At 43.6% G+C, this 18,529-nt stretch overlaps 1 protein-coding gene and 1 long non-coding RNA gene across 2 annotated transcripts in view; one reads left to right on the top strand and one right to left on the bottom strand.

Annotated features, from left to right (window-relative positions):
* Positions 1–118: 118 nt before the first annotated feature.
* The window catches only part of LOC141986334 (uncharacterized), a 45,594-nt gene continuing 27,183 nt past the window's right edge, over positions 119–18,529 (top strand). Inside the window, exons 1-2 of the long non-coding RNA XR_012639252.1 lie at positions 119–568; positions 1,279–1,413. This is a non-coding gene — a long non-coding RNA (uncharacterized LOC141986334). The remainder of the gene's footprint in view (positions 569–1,278; positions 1,414–18,529) is intronic.
* On the bottom strand, positions 8,597–14,465 carry RPL34 (ribosomal protein L34). Its single transcript, XM_074950730.1, has 5 exons — positions 14,407–14,465; positions 13,365–13,438; positions 13,181–13,280; positions 11,174–11,277; positions 8,597–8,724 (listed from the first exon to the last, which is right to left on the bottom strand). Exons 2-5 carry the CDS (start codon positions 13,427–13,429, stop codon positions 8,640–8,642), a joined length of 354 nt encoding a protein of 117 aa, XP_074806831.1. The 5' UTR covers positions 13,430–13,438; positions 14,407–14,465; the 3' UTR covers positions 8,597–8,639.

Here is an 18,529-nt window from a genome sequence, read left to right as displayed (position 1 = left end):
TGGGGAATATCAGTACTACACACCTGCCAGATCCTAGCAGCACCTGACGTGGTCTAGACACGGCAACGGAGAGAGTCTCGGGCGGGACTGGCCCACCCGAAGCCCCGCCCACAGAGCAGGAGGCCCCGCCCACAATGCGGAACCTGGCCGGGGGGGCGCCGTCGCCGGACTATAGCTCGTAATCGCCCGTTACCGTTGCGGCACCGGCCGGGAAGCACGTGGGGGGCGGTGCGTTAAGTCTGTCCAGCGTGTGCCTTCCCCCAGCAACAGAGCGCAGGGCAGTGCCTCTGGGTTCGGCCTCGGATCGGCCAGTCCAGCAAAAAGTGGAACCCGCAGCTAGTCTTGCGTCGGTGACAGGGCAGCACGATCTCCCTTCTACCCGCCCGTCCTCTCCCGAGCGTAGCCATTGCACGCCCAGGTGCGTCGCCTCTGTCGAAGAGCGTGTGAACTTCCCAAGGTGCAAAATCTGTGTGGGTCCTTCTTATCGCTAGACCACAGAAAAGCTGGATGCCAACTGCCAAGCTGGTGTGGCACTCTAAGAAGTTTTGGTGAAGCATGCTTTTTTTAGGTACTGTGACCAGACATCCCGTTTTTAAAGGGACAGTCCCGTATTTAAGCCCTCCTGCAGGTGTCCTGACTTTTTCTTAAAAATGGGCAAATTGTCCCATATTTTCTGTCTTCTACCACCCCCCCCCCCCCATCTGTACTGGCGGGCAGGGCCAACCTTAGGCATACGCAGCATATGTGGCTGCATAGGGCACCCAAAAATTTGGTGTACTGCTGGGACAGCAGGTAAGAACAGGTCGGCTCCCACACACCCGGCACGTGTGGCAGTCTCCTTAGGCAGGGGCCACATTCACAGAGCCGGATGCGCCAGTGTGGCGCATTCTGCGTGAGGGAAAGGGTACGGGGGTCTCTGCGGGGAACTCTGACTCTCCGCCACCAGGCGGCTTGGTATCCTTTTCTGCTTCCCCTTTCCCTCCATTGCCCCAGGCTGCTGCAGCGTCTGCTGCATACAAAGCTCGGTGTGTCAGCAGTGCGGAGGGGTTCTTCTGGGTGTCCGCGAGCACCAGTTTAATAATACTGTGTAGGACTCCAAAAATCCTAAGGACAGCCCTACTGGTGGGTCCTGCTGCTGGCCTGAGCTCTGCAAAGTCATGGGCCAGGCCATCCCTTTCCCCCCCTCCTCCTCCGCGGTTGGAAGCAGCTCCCATCCCTTCCTTCTCGCACAGTGCTGAAAGGCTGCTACTGACCATATTCTGTTGTGTATCCTCACAGAAATGGGCATGTGACCCTGAATGCCCCCCATGTATTGCCTCGAGAAGATGTGGTGCCAAGTACCAGGAGGGATGGGTTTGTCCCGGGGGCCCAGTCCAGCATGGTGGGTGGAGAGCGCCAGGCAGGGAGGGTCAGGTAAGTCGGTCACCTCCCCTGTGTGAGAGAGGTGTATAGGGAGTGTGTGTGGGAGGGGTAGGGATGTGTGTGTCACCCCTCCCCATGTGAACCCTAAAGCCTTAAAGATAAGAAGGTAAATATAAAGAATTTTAGATGCAGCATTTCTTTTTAACAGGGGCTCAGTCAACTTGATGTTAATTTGAATGTTTGTATTACATAGTTCTGACTGATTGCCGATGAACTCGCTTGAATACAAGTAATTTTAGGGGCCTGGAGCCCCCTCCCAGACCCTGAACTCCTCATTTTTGGCCCCACCCCGGAGCCCGCACTGCCAATCAGAGTCTTCACCCCCACCTACAACCCAACCGCAATTTCATGAGCATTCATGGCCCACCATACAAGTTCTATACCCAGATGTGGCCCTCTGGCCAAAAAGTTTGCCCACCCCTGCTATAGGTTGTAATTGACTACAGACTTAATTTGATTTGCATTTGCCATGTCTCTGGGCATCTGTGACATTTTATAGGAGCATATTTTGTTTTGTATTGCATCTGGTTGTTTACAGCACTCCCTCTTGTTTCTAGTAGAATCTCTATTCTTTCTTAAAGAAACCTACATTTGTTTTATTATAAGTGATCATAAGTGCTATGTGATTTTACATTGGCAGAAGATCTGGGATTTCTGTGAATAGCCGGTGTCAGGATATCACAGGGGAATGATGCAAAGGAACTTGGGAACTGGGATGCATCTATTGTTAATCTCCAGCGAAGACAAGTCTGGCATAGCCCAGAGGAGAGTGCTTGAGTAGCTGAAAGCTCGTGCTATTAGGGAATTGATACCCAGCCAGGCATAGGCAAGATTCGCTCAGCTGAAGGCGGGAGGTAACAAGGTGATTAGGCTCCTGGGTACCCCAAGAACCATCACACACAGTCACAAATTTATAAATAAATAATTCAAGCTACTTTTGTGTGTTGCAAACAGTGCAGATCAAAGCCATATGTAAAACTATTAAATAAAGATATTCTAGAAAAAGTTGCTCCCGACTGTGGAGTTTAGAAAGAAATCAGTGAACCATCACATTCAGCTAGATCATGAGATCTCACATTTACATTAAAATTGTGCTTCCCAACATTTTATGGTTGGATCAGTGGAACTGTGCCTGGTCCTTCTAGCATACCTGAGGTCACATTTGTTTTCTTTCTCCTGTCCTTTTTTTTCTGTCCTCTCATTTTTCCTTCTTATGGTGTTCCCCCCGCACCCTTCTGTTTTTTCTTTCTTACTGCCCTTTACCTTACAGCTTTATTCATCCCTCTCCTCCCTACTCAACTTCAATTATTTCTTGCTTTTTTCTCAGTTTTCATTCTTCTCTGCAATTCTCCCCACATAGCTTTCCTTTGTTTTTCTCCCCGTTCCTTACTGCTGTGGTCTCTCTCTTCCCCATGTTTGACACCGTACTATGTTACAGAGAGTACACAAATGTGTGCACTGTTCAGTGGGGCTGGGAAGAGAGCACAGAGCTGGAGACTTGTGCCCAGCAGTTTCTCGTATCAGGTAAGGACAGGTACACATCCAGAGCAGTAAACCCCATACAATGGAAATTCCAGTCCTAATAAGCTGAATTTTGTGCTGTCTCTGAATAGATTTAAATAATAGAACATAACTGAGATGAAACTAGTCCTGATCTGCTTAGTTGAAAGTCTTTGTTTTGTTTCATCACTGACTACTTTGATATAATATTATTGTAAATTGATATATTTTAAACTGTAGTTGACTGAGGTGGCCACAGCGTGGTAGGAGTACTCTTTTAAAGCAATTGTGTCCACAGTAATTTAATCTTAACAGATGGAAAAACGCATATCATACTCTGAATGTGCCCAGGAGAGATTGTTGTAGCATTTGCTCAGAAAAATAAGATGCAGATCTTAAGAAAAGGAAAATACTGGCAGCTATCACAGTAAAAGACTACTTAGGCCAATGAAGGAATGAGGACTCACTTGAGTATCAGAGGAGGATAGCAATATACTGAAAGACATTTTTGGGAACTGTGGGGAAACAGGATTCTTCAGAGGACTGGAGGTTAGTTCTAAAGCCTTTCACCTTTAGGTCATTCATTCAAATCTGGCCCAGGTCAGATGAGATCAAAAGTTATTACCCTCTCTTTTCTCTGTACAGCTCCCAGTATAATGGAGCCTCAGTCAAGAGTATGTGTTACCATCAGGGCTTAAATTCTCAAAGATTATTTCCCAGAGCCCCGGCACCTCCCGCAGGGCTGAAGCCCCAAGCCCCAGCGGGCGCTGTGAAGGACCTTGTGATTAAACAGCTTGAATTTGAGACTGTGAAAGGAGAGCCAATGGACAATTCAAAGAGTGAGGTGAGATGACTGGGGCAACAGGCAAGGAAGATGATCTTAATAACTATGTTTCATAAGGACTAGATGGGAGCAAGGTGGGCCAGAGAGGAGGTGATTGTAGTAGACAGAATGTGAGATGATAAGGGCCTGGACAAGTGTTTTAGCTATCCGGAGAGAAAAAGGTGTCCTGGCTTGGAACTGTTATGGAGGAAACATCAGCGGATTTGGAGGTAGGCTGGATCCGTGGACCAAAAGGGAGGAAGTAGTCAAAAATAACTTCCAGGTTACTGCCCTGTTTGAGAGGAAGGATGATGGCACTGTCAGCGGTGCCAGAAAAATATACATTTCATCAAAAAGATTTCTCAAATTTGGATGGAGGGAAATATCTAGTGCATTAAGCCCATCTGAATATTTATAGCATGCTGACATGCTTCTGCTGACAATTAATCAAATGCAGTTTGGCACGTGCAGGTGATCTTAACTTTTAAATTGTGGGAAAAGAAGAGCAGGTAATATTTAAGGTGAAATAAAGGATACAATTTTCAATACTGCAATTGAAACTAATTCTGATTTTGATTCATTTCCAGTATTATCACTATCCTTTAATCATCAGCATGAAGAGAAAAAAATAATCTCTACTTCATTGAGATGTATTTGCAACCCCATTACATTGAAGACGACCCCGTGTTTTTCAAGGGAAACTGATGCAGCGACAAATCCCTTAAAGTCCAGATTGTAGGTCCATTAAGCAGGAATTCCACACATACAAAAATCAATTTTCTACCATCACCATGAGTATTCCACATCTCTCCCCAAAGCAGCATTACCTGCCCAACCCGCCACTGATGTCAGTATTCAATTTTATGTAAATTACAACCTGCTCCAACTCATACTGAAGTTAGTGTCAAAACTCTAATTGACAGCAGCATAATGGTAAGGATCATGTCGTCTTATACATCTGTAAAGAGTCCTCTAAATAGGAATATTGCTACCATTCAATAGGCATAATTTGACTCCATAGGTGAAGCAATAAAACTTGTACATGAAACCTAAGCCCCACTGTCAACCATGAAAATTTTTGGTTATTTGTCAGTGTTTAGCAGGCTTGCTCTACAAGAAAACATACCTTGCCTCTAAATAATTTAATCTAGTGACTACCTTGAAGACATTGCTAGTTAAGAGGCACATCCCACCTGTAAAAACTGCCTTGATATCTAAATTGCAGCTGTCTGCTGAGAGTCTGTCATCAATGTAAAAAAAAACAAAAAACAAAAAACCCACGCACACACAGATCTAACAGCCTTATTATCATTTCCCTGATACTTTGTCTAATGACTGCATTTTTATTTTTGCTGCTAGCCAAGCTATCATACATGGAAACTAAGATTTTAGTTGCCCTTGTTCTTCACTCAAATTTCATTTTTATAATTGGTTTCTTTTCTTTCCTTGCAATTCCTCCGCACCCTCACACACCCCAGTTCAGAGCAAATTGCCTAATTCCACTGCTTTCTGCCTGTTCATTATTTAGCAATGATTAAATTGGAGATGTTATACAAACCAAAATGGAAGCTCACAGCGAATATCAACTCCTTTCCCACCATTCTTCCCCCACCCCCAAGAGCCCTAAAGGAAATCTAATCTAACAGACATTAATGTAAATCATGCATGTTGAATCATATTTAATTGAAAAACCACTTATGGGGAAGATTAAACACCTGTCTTCATTTCCCTTTCCTGTCTGAAATCCATACTTTTCAGCATATTGCAGAGCGCATACAGTTGTATTACATTAAGACAGTGAATATAAACTTCAACTTTGAAAACTGAACTTTATATTAAGACACTGCAGCTCAGACAATTTAGTGAATGTTACAATCCCAGGGCAAGATCTTTCTACTAGTTTATAGCCTTTAAAAACACATTCCAAGCTGGATTGGCAATGGTAGAGCTATTGCTCTGAATCATAGAATATCAGGGTTGGAAGGGACCTCTGGAGGTCATCTAGTCCAACCTGCTGCTCAGAGCAGTACCAGTCCTTAACTAAATCATCCCAGCCAGGGCTTCGTCACGCCTGACCTTAAAAACCTCTAAGGAAGGAGATTCCACCACCTCCCTAGGTTTTGAATGGTCTTTGGTTCTCAATCATTGCTAGGTACTAACATATAATAAAGCATCCTGCCCTGAAGAGCTTACAGTCTAAATAGCTGTATGTTCATTCCATTTGAGAACGTTAACAAAACTGTCTTCATTGCCTTGGCAGACCGGAAGGGCAGTTCTCTTGGGGGACAGAGACTGTTTCACCTCTTCTGTTAATACCCCACCAAACTATTCAGGAGTTTTAAATGGAGACCTACCTTTGTTTCTCCATGAAAAGTGACCATGGCTGAGGTCCATAATATTGGGAGAAAAATGAGCAATGAATGATACTGAGGACCTCTTCAAAACAGAAGACTACCACCATTGGTCAGTTTTTTAATATCAAATTATTCTTCCCCTTCCATATTTGAATATTGGCTGGTTACAGTATAGGCCGAATTAAGGGTTCTTTGCTCTTAGGGAAGAGATGTTAAAGGCAGCTTGCAGCAGAATAAAATTGGGCTTTTGCCCTTTTGACTTTTTTTTTTGGTAAATCATAGTCTTCTAGCATAGACAGAACTAGAATTACTAAGGTAAAAGCTAGAAGGGGAAAAAAAACACTAGAAAATTGGAATAATAATGCTCACCTCCTTTGTGATCTACTGCTGAACAGCACTGTGTAAAAGCTAGGTATTATTTAAGGATATTTTAACAGAAAAAAAGCAAAAATGCACAAGCCCATTTTTCCCTTTAGAGATCACCTTTAAGAGAAAAGTTGTATACTTTACTACTAGATAAACTGCAGCTAGTGAGACATCTCTTCCTAGCTGATGGTTATGCATCGGCTTGTGACCACGAGCAGGAGTTTCTCTAGTTTGTTTTCATAATGTGGAACCCATTTCTCCACCGTTCCTACTTTGTTACATTATGGCAACTACAAGTCTCACTGTAAAAATCAGTATTAGCAGATTTAGTATATTTTACTTGTCCAAACAGAATATTGCATACCTCTGGAGACTAGTTACTTAAGTCTAGATTTTTAAAGGTATTCAGGCATTGCTCTACTCAGTGTTGCAAGGCCTAAGTAAGTATTACGTGGCCAAGTCCCATTTTAAAAAAGGACTTAGTCCCCTGGGTGTCACTGGAACAGTGCAAGTGATTTAAATGGCTAAGTCCTACGTTCCAATGACAGGCACCTCAGTGTACATCTATACTGAAAAAAATCTTGTAGCAATGACTCTCAGAACCCCAGGCCAACTGACACAGGCCTACACTATAGGGCTAAAAATAGCAGTATAGACATTCTTGCTTGGGCTGGAGCCTGGGCTCTAAGACTTTTCTCCCTCACTGGGTTTCAGAACCCTGTCTCAAGCCCAAGGAGGAACATCTAGGTTGCTACTTTTAGCCTTGCAGTATGAGCCTGAGTCAGTAGAGCTGGGCTCTGAGACTTGCTGCCGTTTTGTTTAGTGTTTTTTGCAACATACATGTACCCCAAGTCGCTTTTGAAAATGAGACTTGGACATGTTACTTGGGCCTTGCAACACTGAGCAGAGCAATACTTAAAAACCTTTAAAAATCAGGCCTGGTCTACACTTAAAACCTAAGTATACGTAGCTACAGCACTTGGGTATGAAAACCTCACACTCTTGAGCACCACAGGTATGCTGACCTAACCCCCAAGCTAGATGAACCTGCGTTGATGGAAGACTGCTTCCAGCAACCTAGCTACTGTCACTTAGGGAGGTGGAGTTACTACAGCATTAGAAAAAACTTTCATCACTGTAGTGCACATCTACACAATGTGTTTCATGGCATAGCTACACACCATTGTGTGCTGCTATAGCGCTCAGAGTGCACACATGTCCTTAATCTCCCTCATACTTCTGTTGCCTGCTCTTAGGTAGATTTTTATATTGCACTGTGTGATATCTGAACACGGTTGGACCTGCTGCTGCTTCCCTGCCACTTGCGTGCTTCCTTGGACATATTACCCAGTCAGCTGGTCAACAGCTCCCATCTTACTGGTTCAGAGTAAATCTTGATTTCCCTCTGTAGCAGCCAGTACAGAGTGAGGCTTCACCTTTTTTCTTTATCTCTGGGCTGCCTGTAGAATCAATTACAAAACAGACAGAGCCAGCATCCTGCAACCAGTCATCTCTCCAGACACCACCCTTTGGGAAATGTTAGTCCTGAATTTAACAGTAGCAGTAAAATCACAACATTTTATTCCGAGTGGAGGATCAATGACACGTTCCAACTTACTGAGTGAGGAGATGCCTAACAAGTTACATTTGAGGACATACCCCAGCCACTTAAGCAGCTCCTCCACCAGTGCTACAAAACTCTTCTCCCCACCGGCTGGCCTAGTGGGAGATCCCTGTTCAGCAACACTCCGTCCCATCTCAACTACATTCAGGTTGCAGAGGAGTTCTGAAGCTCACTAACCCTTTTGTACTGTGGCAGGCCAGGGCCATGAAGGGGAGGCTGAGTGGGGGCAAAATGAAAGCTCTTTCTTCGCATATGCACAGAGAGATTTGAGTGATCATTAAAAAGTTGCATAACGAGTCTGTGCAGTGACTTTAAAGCTCTTCACAGAGTAGTTACAGTGGCTGTGAAAACTACAACAAAGAAGAACATCTTGACTTGTGAGTGAAGACTGCACTAGAACACTGAACTAAAAGGTTATTTTTGCATTTAGCAAATCTTCTGATGAAGATGCTTTCTAGCTTCGACCATACTTATGGCAAAGATGTGTAGAATGGTAGAGGACACAAGAAAAGTTGAATTTTTATTTATTAGGCAGACAATACAAAGAGATTCACTTAGATTTCTGACTCTGTGCTTGTGCCTTCAACACTTTCACTACGATCTTCTGCTCCTCAATAAGGAAAGCTCGTTTGATTCTAGGGAAGAGAAAAAGCCTTCATTAGCTCTTTTATATATAAACTGTGCTTTGATATTACACACATTTCTCCAAGCCCAGCTATTAAGCACAAAATGATACCTAAAACCCAATTTTTAACTTTTCTACTTGCACTCTTCACCACTGCCAGCACTACTGAAATAAGACATGCATACCATCTGAATTTAAAGATGCTTTTGGCCTCACATAGTATTTTCTTGGCAAAGTGGGCAGAAAAAACACTCAGAAAACTGCAAAGGCCTAGGTATTTCAGGATTAAAACAGTTCTCTCTTCCCCCCCGCACCCTTCATGCACACAGAGGCCATAGTCATGTTTAAACATGGTTATTTTTGTAGGTTAGACATGGTCATTATGTAGAGGATCTCAAGCCTAAAAAGACTGAACACTTAACTCACCAGACAGCTTGCTTGATGGTTTGCCATACCCAAACACAAATATACCATATGAACATTTCTAGTTACCATTTAATACAAAGGTGGTTAAGTGACATGGAAGAGTAGTTTAATAATCTCATTAAAAAAAGCTGCTGTTAGCCTAAGCAAATTCAAATACTAGTGATGGGATTAATCTGATTCTCAAATCCATGTCTCTACAAATACTCCTCCCATCCTTAATTATACACATATAAGACCCACCCCAAAAATAAAGAATACTAGAAGTGTGCCTTGCCACATGGCAGCAGACATTTGTTACACTGACGCCCAGTCTGTGGCTCCTTCCTGTTGCCCAGAACCCCTGCTCCCCTCCTGCATGATAGTCAGGATCTTTTCTCCCTCCACTAGCAGCACCAACTCCCTCTAGTGCCATATGCAGATTTATTTGCGTGATACAGAGAATCATTTTGTAACCCAATAGCAAAAGAACCCTGGAATTGTCACCTTCCTAGTTAATCAATAGTTTAACTGAACCCTAGATTGCCTTTTCTGTAGTATATTACACAGTAGTGCTCAAGCGTCTCACAGTTAGAAACTTCCTTCCCCTCCTGGAGTTGTATCCAAACACCCAATTTACCTTCAAGCTGTCGTGAATATTAGTGCTTCACACTTAGTACAAAAAACACCTTTTTGAACTGTGCAGAACTATCTTTATTCTTAATGATACACGTTTCATGTGATAAAGCTGCTTTTCACATCATTCACACCTGTAGTAGGCTGTCTTAGTCACAAAATAAAACTTTTATATAGATGAATTAAACACAAGTGTACGGGCTAGCATCCTCAACAAGCTGGGGGGGGGGGGGGGGCGGTGGCGCATTTAGCATGGAAAATTTTGAACTACGCGTTATGGCAGTCACACACCTGATGTCTTCCACATATCTGTGCAATTCGGTTTTTAAAGTACTTAAAGGTAGAAAAATTGCTAGCAATGGTTATAGTACAGATCAGGCAGGGAATAGTATATTAACCTTTTAACTTTGGAGATCTGGACTCAAATTGGTCTAATACGCGCATAGACGAAGCTCATTGCACCAGGGACCTTTTTGTTATCTCTGGCTATGACATGGCTAATACACATTGGCACTTTGCTATAAAATTAATTAAGATGGCCTTAGTTTAGTGTGCAGTGTAAAATTTATCCATATAGCAAAGCCATTACATCAACGCTGAGATGCTCAGCATGCAGGTAACAGGGACAATAATTGTCAGGACTTGGGTTCAGTGAACAGCATGAAAAAGTTAACACTTTAACTTATATCTATTCTTAGTCACTGTTCACACAAGACAGGCAGAACTATTTAAAATACCCGAGTTGTAAGAATATGTGCTATGTATGCAGAGTAAGGGCTTGTCTTCACTAAGGCGTTAAGTCCATGTAAGTTACATAGCTTCTGCCTCTCCTTCAGGTGGATTACAGAAGTGGATGGGAGAGCGCTCTCCCATCAATTTAGCATGTCTTAACCAGACTCACTAAATCGACTCTGCTGCATTGATCGCAGCAGTGCCAATTTAGCCCTAAGACAGACAGTAAACTGTAGAAGATTAACTAGTGTCAGCTTTGGCATTAATGCTTTCCTTAAATAACTACACTTCTCTCCTGTATCAATCAGTATTCAGAACGTAACTCAAAGTTCAGGTTTATACAGAAAGGTCATGATGTTTGATGGTAAATTACAATGAAGACTCTAAAACCTTTATATAAAAAAAGATAGTAAAACAGGAACCAGCTGGAATCCAGGGGACAAGGTTTTGAACATATAAATGCATCTAGATTATTACATCACTGCTGAGTTTCATAGTCCCATGTTTATCCATTCCAAGTCAGTCAAGAGAAATATTCTGTTAAAAAGAATGTTAAGCACCCAGGTCTGAAAAATTTGGCCTATAAGAAGAAAAATGTGTTATTGCTAATATATGAACAGTAATTCTTCCCCCCTCCCCCATTTTGACCAATATTTATGATAAAGTTGCTTAGCTTTTTAAAAATTTACCTGTCACGGACACATTTAGCACACATGGAACCGCCATAGGCTCTGCTAACATGCTTCTTTGTTTTTGACAACCTCATAAGGACTTTAGGGCGCACAGCACGAACCTACGTGAAGCAAAAATTGAAATGTCATACAGAGTAATTCATAATCATGCATACTTTCTGGATATACTAGCCATATTTAAAAAAAAAATCAAGCAGACCATTTAAGCGTGTCACTTCAGACTAAGCATAAGGATGTTGAGCAGTTTCTCTTGGGAAAAAAAAAAGAGAACTGCTGCTGAATGTGCAAGATATGCTTTTACAAGATACAGCTGTTTGCAATATCTCTTTACTACAAATATCTTACTAAAAAGTCCCTACATTGATAATTTATTGGTCCAGGATCTCCCCCAACCGGCATTGTGGGAAACTGGCAGTTAAATGGCAGTAGATTGCTTCGGCCAAAATACTGCATGACAACCTGGAAGTGAAGCTGAGAACTAGACTATAAAAAGAAATTCTAAGACTATCAGTTTTTAAATAACCCAACATGGCTTGTTAGTAACATAACTAAGGAAATTTGTGTTACAGTGTCTCTTCAAGTCATTGTACATATTCTACACCAAACTTAATCACACTGTAGACTACATCATAATAGATATTACTGCAATTGCTTTTACTGAAAAGTGACATTTGGATATTATGTACTAGCTATCTTTTAAAGACATTTAGTGCTAGAAACAAGACGATGTATCATGTGGTCGAACAAGCTCTCTGGCAATCACCAGCAAGCAGTCCATGTACTACAAACAAATAAGAACCTCTTTTACAAAAAAATTAAAATAAAGCCCCAAATAGTCTCTTTACAAATATATCAGTCTTTTATCAAATACAATGGACACAGCAGCCAGTTCAAGCTAGGTTGGTAGTGGTATTACTTGGAAATGGTAGAGTCAGAGAGGATGACAATATGAGTTTTAGAATAGACATTGTCACTTTTCACACTGAACCTGCAAACCCTTTTAAGTGTTTCAGCAGGCAGGGTAGTTAGTGATATACTGGAAGCAATCCTAGTAAAGATTAAATCAATTTCCTTCTTTCTGTAAAAAATAAAATGATACCTTTGCTACATGATACCTTTTTTAAAAAATACAGCCGTTACTATAACTCACTTTTGATTGTACAATCTGCACATAGAACTACTACAGTTTCGTACTACAGTATCCCTTTGATAATTATCTATGTCTAGACTAGCAAGGATTAGACTTTTATGGCTAAATGTCAGTAAACTGCAATTTCATCCCCCCATCCGAACCAATGAAAAAAATATTTCCATTGATAACTGAAATTTACAAAAAAAGTAAGAAAAATCCTGTTTAAGAACTTAGGGGTGTCATTAAATAATGCTCTGACACCCCCAGAATTTAGTGCAACTGAAAATTTAAATCCATTAAAAAAATCACTTAAAATAAATATCATCCATCTATTCACCAAAAAAAGGTGAATTCTGCTAAGTCTACCCATGCCCAATTTTTATCGCATGGGCATTTGCTACTTATCCCCTAAGCTAAAGGGGCTCAGATGCTGTGGATTATAAGCACAAAAATTAAGGAAAAAAAATAGCATCACTATCCAATAAATGCTTTACGTTTTCAGAGTTTTAACAACTAATCCTCACAACAAACACATATCTCCAATTAAAGACTGGAAAGCACTAGGCAAGATTCTTAACTGAAAAAAGAAAAGAGAAAAGAAAAATCACACAGCAAGTCAGCAACAGTGGGAGTTGAAGTATTTGATCATGGTACCGAAAATGACCAGTTAAATGAGTAAAAAGAAAAGGAGTACTTTTGGCACCTTAGAGACTAACAAATTTATTTGAGCATAAGCTTTTGTGAGCTCACAAAAGCTTATGCTCAAATAAATTTGTTAGTCTCTAAGGCGCCAAAAGAACTCCTTTTCTTTTTGCGGATACAGACTAACACAGTTGCTACTCTGAAACCAGTTATATGAGTGCAATACTTACACCACGAAGTCTTCCTGGACACACACCACATGCAGACTTTGGTGCCTTGCCAACTTTCTTAGTGTAAAGGTAAACAATCCTGTTACCTGGTGTCCGGGACCTGTGTGCATCAGAGAAACATGCAATTAGTGTAAATAACTACATTCAAACAGATAAAACCCTCAGAAACTCTGATCTTACTTACAGCCTGGTCTTGTTAGAGGCTGTGTTGTAGGACAACCTACGACGGTATGTCAGACGCTGAACCATTTTTTATATCTAAATAAAGGAATGAGAGAAAGAGCATTAGACTCACAATGATCTTTTGCCACTACGTTTAAACTTTTGTTTGGGGGGGGGAGGGGGGGAATTTGGACAACAAGAAGTAGATGACATCATCAGTGAATCATATTACTTTTAATGGCCCTGGCAACAGCAATACACTGAAGTTTGACATGGGCAGTAGAATGCTTCAGGTTTCACACCTGAAAATAGTAAAGATGTAATACTAATCCCACAAACACAAGAATAATAAGTTCTGAGTCTTGGCATTTTTCTCCTCTAAATCTCAAAGCACGTTATAAAGGAGGGGAAGTATCCGCATCTACAAACAAATTATTCTGAGATGTTAAGATGTTGTGGAATCACAGTGTAGCTAGCGCCTACATACTGAGCGCTTGAAAACCCCTATACCTTTCATAGCACGCAGAACTGTCTGCTCCCCGTCTCCTGCCCACTGAACGACAGTCCTGTCACCACCACTGCGCCAGGCCCATCCCAGAAGCCCCGTGTTCGCTCTCCCGGTCGTTCTGACACAAGCTGCACGAGTCACTAGAAGGCAGCAGGGCTCCCCCATCTCCCTACCTGGCGCCCCCGCCGCGCGAGAAGCAGGAGAGGCGCCCCCACCAGCGGGTCTGGCCCGGCCCGGCCCGGCTCCGAACCATCCCCGTAACCCCGCGGCCTGTCGATGGCCCCAGCGGCTCGCAAGGCCGCAGAAGGGAGTGCGGGGCATGCGCTGCAACCAGCAGGCGCGAGCCCAACCGCGGCCCCGCCCGGGACACTCCGGTCCCGAGGCTCCATCCGGGCCTTGACCCAATCCCCGCTCCCTAATACCGCCCTCCCGCGGCTCCCCACACTCCAGTACCCGCCCGGAACTCAGCCCCAGGCCGCCCGAGCCCGCCAATCCGCGGATGGAAGCGGATCGAACCACCTCCCATACATAGGCCAAGCCATGGAAGCCACCATACCTGGTCTCGCCGGGACCGGAAGAGGAAGGGGAAGGGCGCGGGTCAAAGTTCAAATAGTGACGGAGCAAGCCCGGAAGTAGTATTCCTGTTTACTAGGTCAAGCTTCCTGATTGCAGTCGACCGGGGCATGGGTATCGCCATGTTGTACGGAAACCTAGGGGCTACTGGCCGTGGTGTGAGTTTCTGCCTGCGGGGGCGTTGAAGAAGATCGGGCGGGAGCCCACAGTTCGCCACCGTTGGGCCGCCTCTCGCCCTCCTTTCCCCGGCCTGGAGCGCGGCCGGGGAAGGGGTTCGGGGTGCGGGAGGGGGCTCAGGGCAGGGGGTTGGGGTGCGGGCTTCGGCTGGGCAGGGTTTACCTCGGGCGGCCCCCGGCAGTGACTGGCAGGTCCAGCGCCTAGGCTCAGAGGTGGCCAGGTGGCTCTGTGCGCTTTCCCTGCCTGCAGGTGCTGCCCCGGCAGCTCCCATTGGCTGTGCCTCCGGGCCAATGGGAGCAGTGGAGTCGGGGCAGGGCATTGGGGCAGTGTCTGGAGACCCCCTGCGCCTAAGCGCTGGACATGCTGGCCACGCCTGGGAGCCGCATGGAGCCAGGGCAGGTAGGGAGCCTGCCTTAGCCCTGCTGCACTGCTGACCCGACTTTTGGCCGATTGTAATCTCCCAGATTGCTTTTAATAGTCACCAGGGGATTGAGGCCGATTCCAGTAGACTCTTGGCCAATCCGAGAGAGTTGACAACGTTAAATTGGACCCATAACACTGGCTGCGGCCACCCTGGCTCTAACACACACAGCACTGTGTGTACCTTACAAACCCAAACCCTGCCAGAGCCAAGCACTGGGCTTAACGCACCTCCTCACCCTGGGAATGGAGGGGAGAAGGAGTGAATCACAGGTGGCAGATCTTGGTTGCCTTGCCTGATGCACTGCTGGAAGGCTCTCTGGATATGCCTTAGGCTTAAATACTAGCTTCGGTATAGACACTACCTATGCCCACAGAGAGGGATTCCAATCAATTGGCAAGCCTGAAAGTTTCCCCTTGGTTGCTCCCTGAGTTGCCACACTGGGATTAATTCTCACTTTAAGGAAAAAAAAATGATGTGGTAACTTTTTATATAATTTTAAATCAGGAAAATAGTCTACTCAAGACTTCACATGTTTTCTGACAACAGTGGGACCTAAGAGTTATCTTCTTAGCAGCCTGCCTTTGCAGGACCAATCTCTCTGTTTCTCCTCTAATCTAGTGGATGCCATTGTCATGGTTGTGGCTGCTGCAGGCATAGTATCTACTGCATCGACGATATTTACCACTCCAATAATCCTGAGATTTTGGAAGCAGTCCTGAGGACCTGAGAAATCTAGAATCTTGAGTTTTAAACCAAAAGCCTGAAAATATGCGGAGCTAGAGGTATATAACACCTATTAGCTGTTTCCTCAGAAACCTGGAAACAACGCAAGAGAGAATTTCAGGTTTCAGAGTAACAGCTGTGTTAGTCTGTATTCGCAAAAATAAAAGGAGGACTTGTGGCACCTTAGAGACTAACCAATTTATTTGAGCATAAGCTTTCGTGAGCTACAGCTCACTTCATCGGATGCACACAGCAGCAGGCAGCGGAGCGCCGTGGCTAGGAGCTGGCGGAGCTGGGAGACCGTGCTGCTGACTGAGCTGTCATGAGGCTTTGAGTTGAGCTGTGAACTCAAAGCCTCATGACAGCTCAGTCAGCAGCACGGTCTGCCAGCTCCTAGCCGCGGCGCTCCGCTGCTGTATGCATCCGATGAAGTGAGCTGTAGCTCACGAAAGCTTATGCTCAAATAAATTGGTTAGTCTCTAAGGTGCCACAAGTACTCCTTTTCTTTTTGCCAAGAGATAATGTTTTGGACAGCCAATAAAGAAAAAGTACAGAGAGCCCTAATCAGGCAGTTCCTTTTTAACCCCCAGTGATTACTTCCATTTCCTTTGTTATTTTTTATTTCTTTGCTGCAATAAAATTGTCCAATGGAAAATAAAAAACACATGCCTATCCCAACAAGTGATCCATTCAAGGTAAAGAACTGCACTGTGGATGCCTGTTTTTTCCCCATTCTTTTCTGACTGGTTCTAATCCTCTTCTGCATTCCAGAAGTGAAGCAGGATAGTCTACACAGATGCTAATTCTTGCAGTTTGGTACATTATAATTTTCAGTTCATGAGCTGTTTTCAGGATGCTGCTTGACACCATTGCTAAACACAGGATTTTGTCTAAAAAGTAGTATTGCAACAGCTGGTTTTCTGACATCAGTGAAGCTGGAACAGCTGAAGTCAAGTAAATTATTTAAAATGTATATCTGGGTAGACCCTTCTGTTTTTTCCAGGGTTCCACTAATCCTGATTTTTTTTATGCAAGCCTATTTTCTAAACATCAGATTATTTCCTGAACACCTTATTGTTTTATACTGTGGCAGTTATGGTTCATGCCCACAGGAAGAAAGTTTTAAATCTACTACTCAAAAATCTAAACCATAAATGACCTGATAGGTTTTGTTTGGTTTTGCTAATGGAACAAGGGCAGACAAAGCATCTTGGACACATCCTGTTTTTTTATACAAGAAATCCATGGGTGAAATCCTGGTCTTGAAAGCCCTTTCTGAGGAATGCCCATGTGGTGCAGTTGAAAAAGCACAGACACCATGGTTTAAAAAGAATGACTTTGTTTACACATAGATGCTGTGATGAATGAAGGGCGGGTGGAGCTCCCTTTTATGAACACCCAGACGGCTAGTTAGCTATAAAGTCCCTCTTGGTGGCTGTTCTCTGCTTGCTTTACCTGTAAAGGGTTAACAAAGTCCCCCAGGTAAAGGAAAAGGAGTGGGCACCTAACCAAAAGAGCCAATGGGAGGGCTAGAATTTTTTAAAATTGGGAAAAAACTTCCCTTTGTCTGTGTGGTGTTGTTCTCCAGGAGAAGAGCGGAGACACATAGCAGCAATGCTGTAAACAGCTTTAAGCCAGGTATGATCACAGATCATCAGTTCATACCTTGAACCTACTTATCTGAAGCCTCAGATATGTAAGTAAATTAGGAAATATCTAGAAAGATGCAATTAGGGTTATTTCTTTTATTTCTTATTGGCTTATGGACTCCTCTGTGCTAACCCCAAGCTTTTGTTTTGCTTGTAACCTTTAAGCTGAAACCTTAAGAGAGCTATCTTAATGCTTAATTTTTGTAATTGTTTCTTTGAAGATCTAGCAAAAAGCCTAAGTTCCAAATATATTTCCTTTCTTTTTGGGTTTAATAAAATTTACCTTTTTTAAGAACAGGATTGGATTTTTGTGTCCCTAAGAGGTTTGTGCATATGTTGTTTAATTAGCTGGTGGCAACAGCTGATTTCCTTTGTTTTTTTTCTCAGCTCTTCCCAGGAAAGGGGGTGAAAGGGCTTGAGGGTACCCCACAGGAAGGAATTCCCAAGTGCTCCTTCTTAGGTTCTCAAAAGGGGGGTATTTTTTTGCACTTGGGTGGTGGCAGCATCTACCCCTCCAAGTTTAATACCTGCCTGGAGTGGCCAGTATTAATTTTTTTAGAATCCTTGCAGGCCCCCATCTTCTGCACTTGAAGTGCCAAAGTGGGGAATCAGCCTTGACAGATGCATTCCCCTTTCCTATAATAAGAACAAAGATGTGAAGGTCACAGCTAGTTACACTGGTCAAGGAAAAATTGTCCCCCAAAAATTGTTTCTTGAACCTGTGGCTGCACCAGATTCCTGTGCATGTCCGGTCCCCTTCTACTTTTTTTTATTCCTGTCTTACTCAGTCCTCAACACGCACCCCTTTGCCCTCCAAAACTCAGCAGTGACATGAGTTGTGATCATGTAGGTTACAGCTGTCTGCAATATTTCTTGTTCTACTTGCAGCTGAACTGGGAGTTCTGGATGGGGACTCCTCTTTTCCCTGGTGTATGGCATCAGGGGATCTTCAGCAGTCTCTGTTAACACCCACCCATGTAATCCTGCTAGCTCATAAACATAATAGTGGAGGGTTCTTATAGGGGATAATCTGGTGCATCTGAGCCTGGATAGTCCACTAACAAACTATGCCCTTATCTGAACTTGTACTGCCTCCCACTTGCACTGCACAACATGGGACAGATGCTAAGGGT

The sequence above is a fragment of the Natator depressus genome, chromosome 4, assembly GCF_965152275.1.
Source record: "Natator depressus isolate rNatDep1 chromosome 4, rNatDep2.hap1, whole genome shotgun sequence".
Classification (NCBI taxonomy): domain Eukaryota; kingdom Metazoa; phylum Chordata; order Testudines; family Cheloniidae; genus Natator; species Natator depressus.
Note: the sequence above shows the minus strand (reverse complement) of the source record. Positions and strands in the feature narration are given on the sequence as shown.